The sequence below is a fragment of the Acanthisitta chloris genome, unplaced genomic scaffold (assembly GCF_000695815.1).
Source record: "Acanthisitta chloris isolate BGI_N310 unplaced genomic scaffold, ASM69581v1 scaffold8265, whole genome shotgun sequence".
Taxonomy (NCBI): Eukaryota; Metazoa; Chordata; class Aves; order Passeriformes; family Acanthisittidae; genus Acanthisitta; species Acanthisitta chloris.
The window spans coordinates 74416-92072 of record NW_008672052.1 but is presented as its reverse complement, the minus strand read 5'-3'; the positions used below and the strand labels follow the sequence as shown (position 1 = coordinate 92072).

Sequence of the window (17657 nt, the reverse complement as noted above, 5' to 3'; positions counted from 1 at the left end):
CAAACAATAAGCAGAATGTTAACATGTGCCTGAACTGTTGAACTTTGTTTTTCAGAAGTGCTGTATCAGATAACATAACAAATAAATAAAAAGAGCAGTTCAGCTTTATTGAAATTAAACAAGTACTTTGATGCTTATAATACACTGGAACTTATGTAGAAATACTATTGCCTCTATAGTGTATTACTCAGCCAGACCATGCTACGAAAGTTATTTATGTATGAGCCCTGTCAGTTACTTTTTAATGGCATTACCTTTCTTTTATGATGGGTTGTTGAAGCATCCATCTCTTCTTCTCCTATATTGTCTATCTGTGAAGTTGGACTACAGTTCATCCTCTCCTCTTCTTGCCTCTGAAGTCTGTCTGCTACAGCCTGGATTGCTTCTGTCCATTCTTCCCTATCATGAACAAGCCAAAACCCTTATTAAAAACTCATAAAATGTGTTAAATACTTTATAAAGCTTTTCACATGCTACATTGCATCAATGTTCAATTCTCATGTTATGCAGCAGAAGACTCACACAAATTAATCACTTTAATTTCCTTCCAAATTCTACTTTTTGTTAAAGGTGGTGAAGTCGACCAGCATCAGAGAGGATCACTGTATGGTTAATTCCAAGAATTAGTAGTGTCTGATTTTGTAAATACTTCACTAGTGGAAACTTGAAAATACTTGTTCCAGGTATAATACAGCTCAGGGCACAGGATGTCATCTCTTATGCAATAGTACCTCATAATAACTTGCTATTTTAACAGACTTTTTGGTATTCCCCCTTCCTGCAAAAGATTTTCACAGCAAATAAATAACTTATTAAACCACATCGTGTGTCCAACTCTTTGTCTCTCTCATCTTAAAACTGAACTTACTGGCTTTTTTCAAATTCCCCTCAAAAAAATGTCCTCAAAGATTATTAAATTCCTACAAGCATCATAAAACCAGCAGCTGTACTGAGGAACAGGCTCAGATGAGGTTTCTCTGGAGGGACAATCAGGGCCAGCTGAGCCCATGGCTATCCTGCGTGCTGGCTGACCAGCACACACACACCAGGGGGCCCATGAGCACATCACAGCCCCACACCAAGTGCAGTACCTGCTGCTTTTTGCTCAGCCAGCAAGGGATACAGGAAGAGTCTGGTGGTGTTTATTACTGAATGCAGTAAGAGGTACTATGCTGTATGCACAGAAGAAAAATAGGGTGGAGAAGCAGTACCAAGGTAGAAAAAAAAATTCTAAGTGAACATGCTAATGAAAGAAACAACAGAAAAAGCAAGGTCATCAGCTATTTCTTGATACAAACAATAACAGCCAAATCATAGTATTAGTCTCAACAGGACAGATGTCCACAGTGGGAAAACTCAGTGGATCTAATCAGAGACAGAGTATAGAACATTTTAGCAAGGTACACCGTCCCGTATTTCCTACATGTGTTTGGGGCATTAAAAAAGCCAATTCTTAAGAGTTTGTTAATGTTTATTGAAACAAGAAAAGCTAATAAGCAAAGATAAAATGAATTATAATAAGCATACTGCTTTCAGTGCCAAAAGAAAAGGAGTGCATTAGGAGGAGTAAGACAGAGAGGCTGGAAATATTTCAATCCAGGCTTCAGTTGTTCAAAATTTAACACTTCAGAGACATATCCTGACATAGTTTTGGCTTATTTGAACACACTCATCCCACCTACTCACAGACAACTCTTACACTAGCTATGAGCTCAGATAATATTTTACAGAAGCTGACTTAAAAATTCTTTAACTAACTGCTCAGATGTGCTCAGAATGACACAGTTCCAAGTGCTGATTGCTCTGCAGTCCCAGCAGAGACTCTGCTGAGGCTCCTGCATAAAGAACAGGTAAAGCAAAACAGGAATAAAACCCTCACCGTTCCTCTGGAGTGTCTACATGAAACGTCCTCTCTATGACGGTGGTCCACTGAAGACATCTGATAATGAATGTGTTTGGCTTTGGTCGCTCTGTTTTCATTAGTTGACATTCTAGAGAAATACATGACATTGCCTTGTTTACACACTGCCAGTTAATGGGTGAAGAGCAAATAAAATTACTTAGATGAAATACATATAGCTTATGTATACCCATTCACCATATATCCAGTACATATAAGGAAATAGAGAACAGCAATATAACAACAGGCTTGAACAAAAGGTAGCAGGTAATAATTATAAGATGGAGAAAGCAAACAGAAGAAATAATGGAACTTGTATTGTTGACCATACAAAGAATGCAATCTTCATTTGTGAACTCTGTGTTATGAGAGTGAGAAGAGTATGAGATCCCAGCCTGCTATAGTATGCCAAGGTAACAGCAGCAGCCAGAGGCAGATTTTTCCATCTGTACCTGGCAGGAGGAACATGACATTTTCCCTTCAATGGTAACCATGTCACAATTACTCATACTAGTGTCACTTCAGGATTAGATTTATTATAAAATACCCTATCTAAGAAAATTCAGGTGTTGAAATGAGTCTATTAGTGTATTATTAAATACAGAACAACCACCGACACACAGAGTAGGGCTGCCCCAGGAAGTCTTCTAGTTCTCTTTGTGCCCCAGGGCAGAGTCAAGTCTACCTATGCTTTGTCACAATTACTCATACTAGTGTCACTTCAGGATTAGATTTATTATAAAATACCCTATCTAAGAAAATTCAGGTGTTGAAATGAGTCTATTAGTGTATTATTAAATACAGAACAACCACCGACACACAGAGTAGGGCTGCCCCAGGAAGTCTTCTAGTTCTCTTTGTGCCCCAGGGCAGAGTCAAGTCTACCTATGCTTTTTCTCATAAGTATTACACTCTTTTTTCTAAAATCCCCAAAAAGATGTAATTTCAAAACCTCTGTAAGTAAACTATTCCATCCAACTATAAGGAAATTAATTCTTTCTATAGATGTAAGCTTTTTCATTTCACTTAATGCAACTGCTCCTACACATTCAGCATATTGTTTCTTGTCCAATTGACTAAATTACTTGATCTTTTCAGCAGCTATCCATTTTAGACATGTGAACACTATTTTATCTTTCTTCAGTCTTCTCTGGCCTAAGTCACTTCAATCAATCTGTCTTCACAGGCTGTGCATTTAAATCCAAGATCTTCCTTGTCCCACAATTCTAGACACTATAGATTGTGTATTACTCCTTTGTTGCAAGAACACAACGCTGGCAATTCAGGCCATGGGGGTCAATGAAACTATATTAGTTTTACAATGTACCATACTGAACTAAACTATTAGTTTTACAATGTACCATACTGAATTAATATTAGAACTGCAAAACACTGACCAACTATAACTCCTTATTCATGCAAATATATTTAAGCATTCTTGTGCAGTTAAGGTTACTCTATGAAAAGTGTAACTTGTTTTCCTGCAGTTACCGCAAAATAGACACAAACATCACATCTCCTGTTCTGGAATGCTACCACTTGTTCAAAGCTGATCCAGATCAAATGTGTGATTTTAAATGATTCATCAGGTTCACAAACCAATCAATACTGATATGGCAACTGAATTTCTGTTCATTTACAATCTGCTGTAACTTCCTTTTGGTATAGCTACCACCTACCAGTTGACCCACACCTTTTACTTATGCAGTTGACTATTTTTTAGCATAAAACCTTGCACTTACTCTTGGTGAATTACATCTATTCCAGTTAATGCCAATGCTTTATGAAAGTCATATGACACACACCACTTCACAAGGCATGCTTTGCTTTAACAGAAATAAATTATTTTGGCTTGACATATTTTTTCTTCACAAATTCACAATCCTGAAACATCAACTATCATCCAATTTTTTTAAATTTGAAAAAGAAAAGAAGAGTGGAAGTGGATATGTCTATCGATAGGGGTTTTTTTCTGCAGCTTAGCAGAACAACTCAGAAGCTTGACAGAGACATGCAGAAGAGGCACAAGGGGAGTAAATGTGTATTCCCTGATGCACAAACATATATTCACTATACATTCCATTTAACAAACATTTCATTAACAAAGAGAAACAGTAGTTCATCCTGACTGCTTATAGAAACTCTGCTAGGTCTTGGATGGGATGAGACCATCCTCAACATGTAGAGGAAAGAACTACAGCAGGATAGACACAAAATTTAACACAACTGGAAGAGAAACAAGGAGGACAGAAGCACGATGAAGTAGAGCTGCTTAGGCTACTTAACCAGGCTTGTGGCTGGGTGCAAATATTACTCATTACCCCATCTTCAAGGATACAGTTGAAGTCCAACTATGATCTCAATGACAGTAAAGCTAGGGATAACAGGCTATTTTTTCTTAACTTCCTCAGCTGTAGCTCTCAGGAACGTGTGTGTGGGGCTACCTTCCTAACAGAAGAGACCAGAAGCATTGTCTGCTCTAAGATTATCTCATCTTACTCCTGACAAAACCATCCTCTCATCTTTAATCCTATCACACTTCAATCATGTAGGCTGAAATTTTCTTTGCTGGGTGTCTGCCTAAAGCTGCACACTGCTGGAAAATACTGCTTTTTGGAGACGAGACTTAAAACTTGGCAAACCAAGACCTTTGCTATCCTTTTAGTATTCCTGTGAAAATGTAAGGCATCTGGCCACACTACATGTGGGACGGATAAGAATGCAGTGGGAGGAGGGTAAAAAATTACAATAACAATTACTAAAGCATAAAATCATTGAAAATCTATGCATTGAGTATAATCCAGAGGCTACAGCTATCTCCTGCCTCTACACATGCTAACTGGAAAGCTCTTTTGCCTACATTCAAAATGCCTCATCCTATTCCTCAGACAATATGAAAAAGAAAGTACATCACTGAGGCAGAATCCAATATACAAAGATGGCATACAGCAAGTTATTTACAGGAGAGATGTCAGGAACAAAAGACTAGGGAATAAAGGGAGAAGAGTGGAAATGGGACAGGAAAAAGACCTATGTGAGAAAGGAAAATGTGGGAGATAGCTAGAGTATAGCTAAATTAGAATAGCTAGTTAAGAGGAAGGAAGGTACAAGAAGCCACTGGGGACAGAAAAGTGACGTGACTGTTAGAACAATCTCAAGGCAAAACAGTACAGAGATAAACCTGCAAGAAAATGTACCAATTGAAAAGCACATCCTCTCCTGTATGGTGCTGTAATGGTGCTGAAGTCTTTGAATTGAACCATTTATTTTCTCTTTGCAAATGCATACAAAAATGCATATGTTAAAATGGCATTAATTTCAATTTTCCAACTCAAGTATACAAAAATTGGAACTAATAGAATTACCCCTGCCTATGTCCAAATGGTATCTAAACATGGTTTTACCTATATATCTAGTATACTTCAGATAGTATAATAAATATATATATTGACATGTACATTATGTAAATCTGTATCTAACATACTACCTATATTAACTTTTTTCAGTCAGTCCTCAAAGTGATGATGCACGTTATTAATAAGAATGAAACATATGGATGCATATACTAAGCTCTGTAACTACCAAAAGGTATTTTCTCTCTGAGTTTTTCACTCCAGATGATTAACTAAATCAATTAAAGGTAATAAATAATGCCTTAACAATTGAAAATGGCACTGAAAATAAACAAAAAAAAAATCAAAACAAATAACCCCCCAAAATGCCATTTTACCATCACTGAAAGATACTACTGAAAAATAAAATCTAGCAAAACCTAATTAGCTTTCATAATATTCAGTTAAAAGTGGCTAAACATTTTATTTCCTCATGGAAGGTTAAAATTGAGTATGTTCATATCTTTCCCTTCAACAAACAGAGAAACAGAAAGAGTTTCATAAAAAAATGGAAGACCAGTGTATTCCTAGAAGTGGTGTGGTACCAATCCTTTTCAAAAGTAACTGAAGCCTTCTGATATTTAGCACGCCCACATGCTTCATGTGCTGCTGTATACAAATGTATGGGATAAACAATATTCCTGCCATGACTGCAACATGAATAAAAACTTGTTTGTGAATGTCTTTCACCTACTGCTAGGAAAAAAAAAATCTATTAAGATGAATAAGTGCTGTAATACACAGTTACTGCTAATTACCAAAATATTTTTCTACTAATTACTGGAAAAAACGTAGTAGTTTTAGACAGAGTGAATAGTTTGGAAACTACAAAAGCACAGAAGAACAAGTGAAACTGGCTACTGAGAGCTGGCTCCGAATGCTCGAGTGATAGTTGGGTCGTTACCAAGAGTAGAGAACATTCTACCATAATGTCTTCAAGTTTGCTACTATACATAAACATATGTAATTAGAGGGCTGAATCTCAACTCAAAACAGTTGGAAGTCTAAATTATCATTCAAAAAGATGAGTAAGCCAGTAAACAGACAGACTCAACTTTGTGTTCTTGTATGCTAGCCATCTACAACTTGGAATTACACATTTTAATCCAAAAGCTTTCTGTCTTTCTGGGATGAAACATCGGTCGTGAGAATTTTCCCAAGCTTTCTGTCTTTCTGGGATGAAACATTGGTCATGAGAATTTTCCCCTTTAATATTAGAGGGGAGGAAAAACCTTGGGGGAGAACACTTGTTCAAAGCAGCAAAATACAAAATCAGTAACAGAAACTGACTCTGTTCCAACAAGTGTACAGCTTTCCTTTGGCCAGTTTTGGATGCATAAAGACAATGGAAAAAATATTAAATTAAACCCGTATAAAAAATGCAATGGATGTTTCTCAAGTATTGAACTTCTCTTTTTAAAACAAAATAGACAAACAAAAAAGTCAGATACATACCAGAGGTTAACTTTCATCTCCATATCCACAACCAACCTGACAACTCTAAAATGTTAGTCTATCTTTTTCAAATAACTGCAAGTATCTAAATTACATAGTTATGTTAGTTAAACTCTCCTGAGCAACTCTAGCTACAAACTGTATTTCAAAACGTTCTGTTTACTTTACACCATTCTGAACCACAGATGACAAAGTTTGCTTGAAGCTGTAATTACTCTGCAAAGCTGGGAAGCCAATTAGAGGGCCTGAAACCTGCCAGTTCCAAAAAAAAAAAAAAAAAAAAAAGAAAAGAAAAAAAAGCACAGATCATCTGTTCAGATTTTATTAAAAAGTTTAAAGTTTGAATTCCATAACTTTAACCATATAACCACCAGTGTTCTTTTCCTAAATGCAGACATTTTGCATTAAAAAATGGAAAGAACACTAATACCATTTTATTATTTCATACATAAAAGGTTTCAACTTCAGCTGAATTTGTTGATATGGCTAGACAAGAATACTAAACATACAAGCAGCCATAAAAAATTGCACTAAAAAAATGAACAGAAGGTTGCATATCTGAGAAATTATTTCTAATACAGAGTTTTAGCACAAAGAATAACTTCCTGTGATTATCAAATGATATAGAAAAAAATAGTATCGACTCACTGCCTGCATGTTTAGAATATATGCACTTTTTAACAGTGAGAGAGAGTGATGTCTGTATACAGATCTATATCTACCTATGTATCTGTCTATTTGCATTACAATTTTACCTTGATTTCTTATTCTTCCCTTGGTCTTTCCTTCACAAGATAAACACTTTTGTCCAAACCTTTGACTATTCAATTGCTACTCAGATTTTTTTCTTTCTCATGTCAAAATTGAATTAACACACTGCTTACAAATACCTTTTTCTATTACTGCTACTCTGCACTCTAAGTCTACACTTCCCTGATGACCTTTTTGTTAGGCAAGTAGTAGACAATTAGCAAAACTAATACACAATGTACCTAACACTGAGACAGATACACATGATTTTGCTCATACACATATGAAAAGCCATGACTTTTACATACATATACAAATACATGTGTGTGTACACACACACACACACCCACATACACCCGTAGCTTGATCCTCTCTTAATTCTCCCACTTGTTTAACTTACTCCCTGTGGGAAACCTACTTTTCTGAGCCTTTCCAAAAGGCTTTGTTCTTTGTCACTACATTTTATCTATGAGGAGTATCACCCTAAAAATAAGTTTGATCACACAGAGATTTATGGGAACAATTTAATATCCCTTCTTTGGTGCCAACAAATGCAATTTCCCCTAAAACTTTCATCCCGAAAACTGCTGAACAGATCATATTTGTCCATTGCCCCTTTGATAGTATCACTCTTCTCTTTGCATGCCTCGTTTCTTACCGAGCTCTAACGCATCAAATCTAGGTAGCTTTTCAACACGCCCTGTCCCCACAGCCTACCCTTATCCATGTTATCACTCTTTATTCAGTATGAAAATGCCACCCATCCTTCTACTGTTCCAATTTCAGCACCAGTTCTCAAAATCATTTCTAATTTCTCTCTGCTTGCCATACTGGTTCTCTTTTAAATCCTCCTTAAAACTCTCCTCCACCATGTCTTAAAAACCAGGAGGGAGGGAAAGAAAATGAGGGAGAAGAGAGTAAAAATCTAACCTTGACAATAGATTAGTTGTTGATGTGCTGAGACCACTGCCTGTACTACAGGCTAATATTGTCTCATTGTTTTCTCATACTCCCCCCATCTGTTTGCATCCATCTGCTGTCTCTTGTTTTATATTTGGAATTTTAGTATTTTGGAGCAGGGACTGACTTTTTGTTCTGTACGGGTAGAAATCCCACTTCTGTGGGGCTTGGCTCATGACAAGTACTTACATGTGCTTTGATAAAATAACAACATATATGACTGCATAGTAAACACAAAAAAACTATATTCCTTGAATCTGTAAAAGATCATCCTTGATGCACTTCATCATGCTGGAAAGTCTTCTATTTCCAATACTTCAAAAAGTACCAAAGTAGCATCCATGTCTTCCTGTCATTACAACTCGTTTGCCACTTGGCCCTTCACGCAAGGAGGGAGAATGAAAACAGGAGTTTTCTGCATGGGTTTCATCTGGGCATTACTTTGTTTTCATGGAAAACAATAAAATCATACAGCTTTCTCTGTCTTTCATGCAAACATCCCAATTTTATTTATGCAACTGGGTGCATCACACCAGCATACAAACTCCCAAGCCTGGCTATAAACTTTGACCTACCATGCTCATATCAGGCCCTACATAGAGATAAGTGGAGATTACAGTATGCTATACTGGTGTCTGAGAAAGCACTGTCCATTAAAATGGAAGGATGAGAACAAGGAACTCATTTTCATTCATGACCCAAGCCAACAACTGAATCCAAACTTCTAAGTCAAATGACAGAATACCAACTACACCACCTAGAACCATTCATAAAGTAGTATGAAAGCCTCCCAAAGAAAATGACTGGTCCAGTTTTCTAGAAAGCTAAACATTTCTCCATCCAACTGAGATGGAAATATTTCTTATACACATAGATTTGAGTTTGAATTTCCATAGATGCATTTCCATATGCAGTATATCACACATAGTTGCCTTTTTCTCTCCACAAGTACTTTCAGTGCTGAATGAACAATACTTATTCAAGTGCACTATTATTATTTTGGAATGAAATCCACACTGTAATTATAAGTATCTACAGTTACATTCTTATATCTGGGTTCATGTCACCCAGTGCTGCAACAATTAAAAAGAATGGAGTCAAATCTCATGGAAAAGTTATTTGTGGACTTGCACACACGGTCAGGTACAATGCCAAGGTATTTTCATACATAATTTCATCTCACTTAAAACATACATATATATTTTACTACCTGTTTCTTTAAGCAATGTCTTCAGAATTCTTTATAGCCTTAACATCATGCCTCTGTTTTCATGTCTTGAAGATTTTTAAACCCACAAAATAATAAAATCTCATCCCAGGCCCTTTGAAAAATTAAGACTAGGAAAAAGTAGCACAGATTCTCTGCTTAGAATAGTCAAGGTTTATTAATAATCACTTCTTCAGAGAAAGAAAAAATGAAAGAAAGTTTGTAAAAGGTTGCCGTCTCTTTCAAAGCAAAGAAAAAGCATAGCTATACCACAGAGTGCTTAGAAAGCACTATCTTTCAAGATGGGAAAGAAATTCCAGGTGACATCATTTTTGGCCAAAGCTCAAAGGCTACTGTGAAGGGATACAGCTCTTCCCAATTATTCCCCATGCAAAGATCAAAATGAAGGCAAAGGGCCAATTCTTAGAGATACTTCATCCCAAATGTGTTATGTGATTACCTACATACCCATTGCGTATGTGAGAAGTATTTTTTTATCAGTATAGTCACAAATGTTCCTTAAGTAGAACTGAAGTAGAATTCTTCCCCACCCTGCTTTCCCAAGAAACGATGACGATCAAAGACCAAAGTGGTTTACACAAAGCAGTGCTGATTCCACTTATGCAACAGTGGACCAGTTGAAAACAGCATTATGAGGCCATGTTGGTCTTCATCGGGCTGTTGAGGGTACGCATCCTGTCACCCAGAGTACTAGTTTTCTTCTCAAAGGAGCACAACAAGGTTTTAAAAGATAGGACATTTTTATCAGGCCTTTGCCTGTACAGAGAAGTTATACCAATTGAATCCAAATTATTTTTAAACTGGTTCTAACTGCATAAATGCCTAAGCAAAAGCAATTTAAATTAACATATTTTATTTTGCAGTTGAAGTGGGCTAGGAACGCACACCCACTCAGTTACCGTGACTCAGTCAATCAAGAGTATCTGTTTAAGCTACAGCAGCTTGATTACTTGCAACTGCTTCGCTCTACCTGCAAAGAGCTGCACTGAATTTGAACCAGCCAACTCAAATAAGCACAACTTCTGAATTTACCCCTGAAAACCAGTATCAACCGGTTTTAGGTTTTCACAATGAACTTCCCAGCAATGTAATTACACTGCCTTCATTTATCTTTAACTGTATGGTTATATACCACCACACAACATTTCATGAAACTCAGTGTCAGAGCATGAGCAAGAAGGGACTAACAGCATAATTCAAATACGCAGTGCACTCCACTCCCATGTCAAAAGAAGGTGGCTCTGTTTAGTGTAAAATAAGCTGGCTTCACAGGAAAAGAACCAGAGTGATTCCTATGCAATATCCAGTGTTACTGGATATGGCCAATGTCTTCACCCCTGTGACCCTGCAGCAGCTCCAAGATGCAGTGCAGGGTGCCCATTGCTGCACCCAAAAGCAGGAGAGCAATGGCCACAGCAGGGCAAAGTCCATTCAGGACACCTGAGGCCAGTCCTGTATCCTTTCTCAAGGCTCAGCTCCACCTAGCCCCACTCTGTCATACCCTTCAGTCAACTCTGCCCCACCTTCAGGGACATATTAAGCTACAAGGAAGAGAGATCCCTCACCTCCATTTCAGGCCCATGTGATTCCCCTGCACTTTGGGTGGCTGGCAATGGACTGAAGCATGAGCGTGCCACCTCAGCCCCTCCCTAAGTCAGGTGTCTACCTCTTCACACATGCCTTCCCCCCATGTTTCCTCCCAGAACAACCCAAGGAAAAAAGGGATGGCTTCTGAACTCTCCATCCTATGACAAAACATCATCTGATGGGGAAGGCTTTACTAGCAAAGGCATATTCAGCACTGGAAGCACTGCTAGCAGTATGTAAAATAACTTCATTCATTCTAGCCTTCTTGTCATTCCCAATGGAGTACTGGAACGGCACAAGACCAGGGAGAGAATAATGCTCAGGTGAGGAACTTTAAAGTCATCTTGGAAGGAATAGGGAGCCACACTAGGGGAAACTATACTGTGCCTGGGAAAGAGCCTTACTCTTGCAAAAGTAAAGCTGATGTCACAGGAGCAGAAGGCAGTGGACACTGGTGGGAAAATATCCATATGATGGAAGTAACTAGCCTGACAGAGCTGGTTATAAAAGTTTTAAAGTACACAACAAGTATCATACAAATCAGAGCTGTGCAAACTTTCCAGTGTTCAACTCCAACAGTACTACGAAAATAATACCACAGCCTTGGCCTTTTCTGCTTAAATAACAAGCTGCAAGCAAGAGCCAAAGATGTCTATCATTTGGAGAGCAAAAAGTAGACTGAGACCACACTCTCACTTTACAGATAGCTACAAAGATTACATGAAGATAGGACTGTAAAGACATATCTTTAAGTCCCTGCCAACCTAATCAAGATGGTATTAACAGTGATCTCACACTCCATCTGCCTGGCTAGTAATTTATGAAAAACGTACTTCACTATTACAGGAAAAATATGTTGCACTGCTTGTGGCCACAAACCTACTGCAGCAGCTCAGGAACTCTTGGATCAGAGGCCGTGAGACCAGTTCTTGACATTTACCAGGTACTTCCCATGAGATGTGATTCATTCATACAGCAATTCTGTTTGTTTGTTTGTTTGCCCTACTGATGATCTCATCTTCAGACAGATAAAAGAGCTGATGAAAAACTTACAGTCCCTTGCAATTCAGAGTGTAATACCATACTGGTTTGTTTTTCAGCCTGTGAATTCTACACACAGGCACTTCACTTAATTTCATGGGATTCTTTATATGAGAAATACATTTCCCTATTCTTGCACTGATCAGCTATCATTTCTGATAAAATTACTCCTTTTCTGGCCAGAAAACAGGAAAACTCATCTTGCTTACCAAAACTGTATTTCTTAAATCAATATTGCATGCTCACTCCTTTAGCTTACATTGACTAAGAATCAGACCTACAGGACTTGCTAGTTGCAGAAAGGATATTCGGGGGGTGGGGGGAATGGACGGTTGGGTAGTGGTGGTGATGGTGTCATTTTGGAAATCAGTATGAAATCTTTCAATTTCCATCAAGGTAAAGTTCAGGGACAGCATTCTAATATAAAAATTATATACCATGACCTCTGGCTATCAAAAAACCCTCAACCAACAACAGTATCAACACACTGGAATTAATTGCTAATTATGCATTTCTTTGCTTAGCAGAACTAGTGTTTAGATCATCCTTCCAGCTGCTGCAGCAAGGGAAGACAGGGTATGCAATGAAGAACATGGTAAAGCAGGACAAAATCCCTGCTGCATTTCTACAAATGGTCTTTCTGCTATGCACAGGGGAAAAAAGTATCTAGGAAACAGTATACTAATTGCTATAAAAGAGTAGTTAGACTATGCAGTGCAATAACTAAAGAATAACAGCCTATGATCTAGTCAATCCTACTCATATGAGCAACTTCAAGACATCACTGCTTTTATGCTGAATAGCAACAGGCAAAATGAACCTCTAAGAGTATTAGAAGGTTTGCACGCTCAGTACCATTTGCAAGAATTCTATCACAATCAGCATATGCAAAGTTTTCCTCCTCTAATTGTGGGACGAGCTGTAGGCTTGGAACATGAGATTATTTTCTTACCAAATAAAATATACAAATTACTTCATATAGGCAAAGGCTGCATCAATCTCACAAGCAATATTATCAAGACAATAGGAAAATTCAGTTTCAGTAGCATTTGTTCCATCTTCAGCAATGCAGACGTAAGTAACCCCTTCCCTAAATAGACATACTTTTGTGGCTCTACAAAACTAAACACTGCCACTTATTGTACTGCAGTACACCAATACAATTTTGAAAAGAAATGGGTATATTTTGTAGTGTTCCCATTAAATTTTCTAGCTATGATATCTGCAGCTCATACTCAAGGAGATTTTTTTTGCCCTTTTAGTTTTGCTCCTCAAATACTTTCATTTCTGTTCGGAAACACTCTTCTACCAATCACACTTTGGCAGATAAAAAAACCTACATATTTGTCTTTTAGAAACATTCCTGGAAAACAAGCAATCAACATGTCTTCACTTTACCCAACAGATACACACTTTGTAGCTTTGTTAATATATGTAAATTGTCTGATTGCTTGAAATTACTGATTAACCAGGCTGGAGAGCTGATTACCTGATTATCCAAGAGAAAAATAACTTAGCATGATTTTGTGTCATTTGACAGTCTAGATAATTTTCTAATTAATTTGAGTTTTCAAGTGAATTCAGAGATACTAATGAAAAAGAGAAAATAGGTCAATGATCTGAATAAAGGTAATCTTTCCAGGGATTTTCTTCTTACAACAATCATTTGTCAAATGTCATTGTTAGTTACAGACACTTCACACACATACCCACAAAAATGAGAACTTAGACTTCTAAAAACATTCAAAAATCAACCCATGGCAAAATCTTCAATGCTATTGTAAAAGTATCTTGTAGAGCTGGATGTAAGACCAGTGGGGCACTAGTATGTCACATGGTATCAAACTTGCAGTGTTACCAATAAATCCTGAACTACACATGAAGCGATGTGTGGCAGATAATCTGTCAATATGCTAAGAGAATAATAAATACTGGAAATACGTACTTGCCACTGAAAAGTTGTTGAGTGGATATGGCAGATCCACATCCTGGGGCTTCTCCTTATAGCCTATGAAAGAGCCATCTGTCTTTAGCAGGAAATATCTTGGCCGCCAGTTTTTTATATATTCTCCTAAAAGAGAAAAAAAGGTTCATTAGTACTGTGTATTAACAAAACTTGAATATAAAAAATATATAACATATTATCAGTGTCTAACATTAATCACACTAAAATCTTTTCAGATATTTTCAATTTACAGAGAAAACCTTAAATGGAATTGCAATGGTAAGCCTGGACTATACAAGGATGCCTCTGGAACAAGAAGCTACAAGTATCACATAGTAATATTCTATAATACTAAATTTTATCACACTACTACTGCTTCAAAACTTCTACATCTTTGCATCTACACACAATGAAATTTTTTTTCAGGAAAAAAACCACTTCAGCTTGACTTCTAATAACAAAATGAAATCTAAACTACTAGAAGGTGGAACGTTCACCCTGCTGAGCCAAAGCAAAAATCATTAATTTCCTCAAAACATACACTAAGCAAATACAAGCAAACTGGGTCTAATGAAACAACCTACACAAATATACTTAACAAATACAACTGAAACCAAAAGGAGTAACAAAAAAAAAAAAGTAGAAGCAAATTACCTTCCAAGAGGTAAGTCCATAAATAAACCTACCACCTCTCCCTTCCCTCTACCCCAGTGTGAGCAGAAGATACTGCAAGCTATGACATATTTAGGATCAGAAACATAGAGAACACATCAGCAAAGACGTAATAGCTTAATTAAAGCCACTTATGTGCTATCAAGGGTGGAAAATTTCTTTAATACTATTCTACTTTACAATGCCACACCAATATCTCAGCAACAATTTTATTTTTAGAGTGCAATTACTCAGTTAAGTACAGGTGAGTTAGATTTGCCCACCTTTCTCCACCTTTGATTTCTGTAAACTCTGCAGAGTAATTAATGAGTACTTACTAAAACTTTAAACAAGTCAGTTTCAGCATTACACAAGCAAACATTTTAAGAAAAATATGTGTATTAACACTGCAGAATTTCCAACTGTGTCAAAGATTTCTCATCATTTGCAAAATGCTCCATTCCAGGGGTTGCACTGGTCCTGGGCTAAGCCCAGCCCATTTAGCCCCATTCACTACCTCAGCACTCTTAGCTGTAGCTACACAGTTTTAGGCAAGTCAAAGGTCAGAAAGAAGTTTACATCCACCTAACATGGAGTTTACACCACTAAGTAGAAAGAATTTAAATAGTCAAAGTCTGACTTAATATGACCACAAAATGAATAGAGCTGATATAGCACTAGTTACATTTGTATTGATGCAGAGTTTCATCTCAGACCTCTGGTGCTAGTATGCCTAGGAATATCCCTACTGACACTGTCAGTCTGAACTGATTTCACAATGGGAAATCCCAGCTAACATAAAAGCCAGCAATAAAAACCAAACCAAACAAAACCAAACAGATAAGAAATACTTTTTAAGTTGAAGATAAAATACGAGTGGGAAAATACGTTGGGAAAACAAATGTGTAACTTTAATATCAACAAGAATGAAAAACTATATCAGCATTACATGAAAAGGTAAAGATACTTCTTGAATTAAGTTTGCTGAATACTTGAAAATGAAATAATCATAGGCCAAAGTAAAGGTATGACTCATATTTTAAGAATGTTTACATATGCCGTGCAACAAATTTGCTGAAATCTGCATGGACTCAAAAGCTGAAGCCAAAGCAAAACCCCACATATCTGATCATCTAATATAAATTTCAAAATATTAACGTCCAAGTTGCTTTCTTAAACAGAAGATAATCTTCTGTATTTTTCTTATAAATTATATCTCATTTAGTTGTAACAGTAAGTGACTGTGACAAGAGAAAGTGCCTGTTACTGAGTTTGCAATCTATCAAGATCTTAAGTCTTATCTAGAAGGTGCATTAACTGGAAAGCAGGCACCAAAACCTACTGAAGAATTCAAGGACAGCATGGAGACAACACCAACACGCCTGAAGCAGCTCAGCCATCCAATGCCTCAGGTTTCAAAGACAGTCCTTTCTGCAAGGAATAAAGTGGAGAGGGAGATAAGCAGACTGTGCTCTAAGAACAGGGCTGATAGGGCGAGTACGCTTATTAGTCACTCAGGAAAGAACAGAAGCCTTTGTTTACTTACATACACACGTACTCTCCAGAACTAAACCTGTAGAAAAGGAGACTGTTCTAGCAGGTGTCCTTAGAGAAACAGTGCACACTTCCCTGACCACTTACTCCCTCTTCACCACTTAGGACAACACTTTAGATCGAGTACCTAGTAGCAGCCAAATGCAGTCTCTTAATCAGAAAACTGAACAGATTTTTGATCATCTACTGAGTTACGCAGCTGCTGTTCTTCCTCAAGAAAAAACATTAGAAGAATACCACCAGCACTTCCAAGCTCCTCAGAAGAGAGTTAGCAACTTTGGACAAAAGCTAATCACAAGATATAAACATTGAAGGATGCATAAGTACCAGTTTACCCATGAGCACAGCTGTACCTCTGTCTCCCCTCTGCAAACTACAGCCAGACACAGAAAAAGTAATTTAAAAGCAATTGTAAATAAAACCCTGTGGCTTCATAAGGATCCCTATATATCTTTCACAGACATTTCTTTGAAGAATGTTTCTCCTAAATTGTTTCCCAACATGAATCATGGTCGGGCCACTTTTTCAAGACATTTATACAAACACACGCACACACAAAAAAATCCTAGTTTTGTCTTGAAATGACCAATATTCCAATCCCTCTCCAAGGCCCACACATGAATATTTATCATCTGCCTTATATTTATTTTGTAATTTAATTAACAAAAGGGTGAACACTTTGGAAGACTAAAGTAAATGGTGGTATCAGTGAACAGCTCACTTAGCTGCCCAAGTGGTTTAATGGCTCTCAAGATGCACTTAGGTGCTCTTGTAACTGCAATCCTTCTACATCATCTGCCTAAAGAAAGAAAACCATTTTAGTCCATACTTCTTAATAGACATGTGCTTACTGAACTGCTTTGAAAGAGAAATCCTCCATACAAAAACGTTAAAACAGAGTAATTGAGAAGAAAAAAAACACTTCCATGTCTTCTAACTTAGCAGCACCACGGTTAAAAAAAATAAAGTATATTTTTGAGCATGAGCATATAAAATCACTTTAAAGATATTTAGAGGGTGTGTTTATGAAATACCTCAACACAAGCAAATGAGGAAATTTATATCTGATATTCATTAATTCAAGTGAAAAGAAATTCCATGAGAAAGGAGCAGTCCAGGCAGGCTAACCAAACCACAAGATATCTTCACAATTTAATGAAATGGAGCTGCAGTACTATAAAAAAGCAGTGGATC

At 37.2% G+C, this 17657-nt stretch overlaps 1 protein-coding gene across 2 annotated transcripts in view; it reads right to left on the bottom strand.

Moving 5' to 3' along the window:
* LOC103801923 (RAC-gamma serine/threonine-protein kinase) overlaps positions 1–17657 on the bottom strand; it is a 131015-nt gene that overhangs the window by 50534 nt on the left and 62824 nt on the right. The window contains exons 2-4 of one of the 2 annotated variants that reach the window (XM_009074360.1): positions 14259–14384; positions 1880–1991; positions 255–399 (exon numbers count right to left, since the gene is read on the bottom strand). In XM_009074360.1, the coding sequence (XP_009072608.1) occupies positions 255–399; positions 1880–1991; positions 14259–14384 (383 nt within the window). Of the gene's footprint in view, positions 1–254; positions 400–1879; positions 1992–14258; positions 14385–17657 lie in introns of those variants that run through there. The other variant, XM_009074361.1, reaches the window with a different exon arrangement.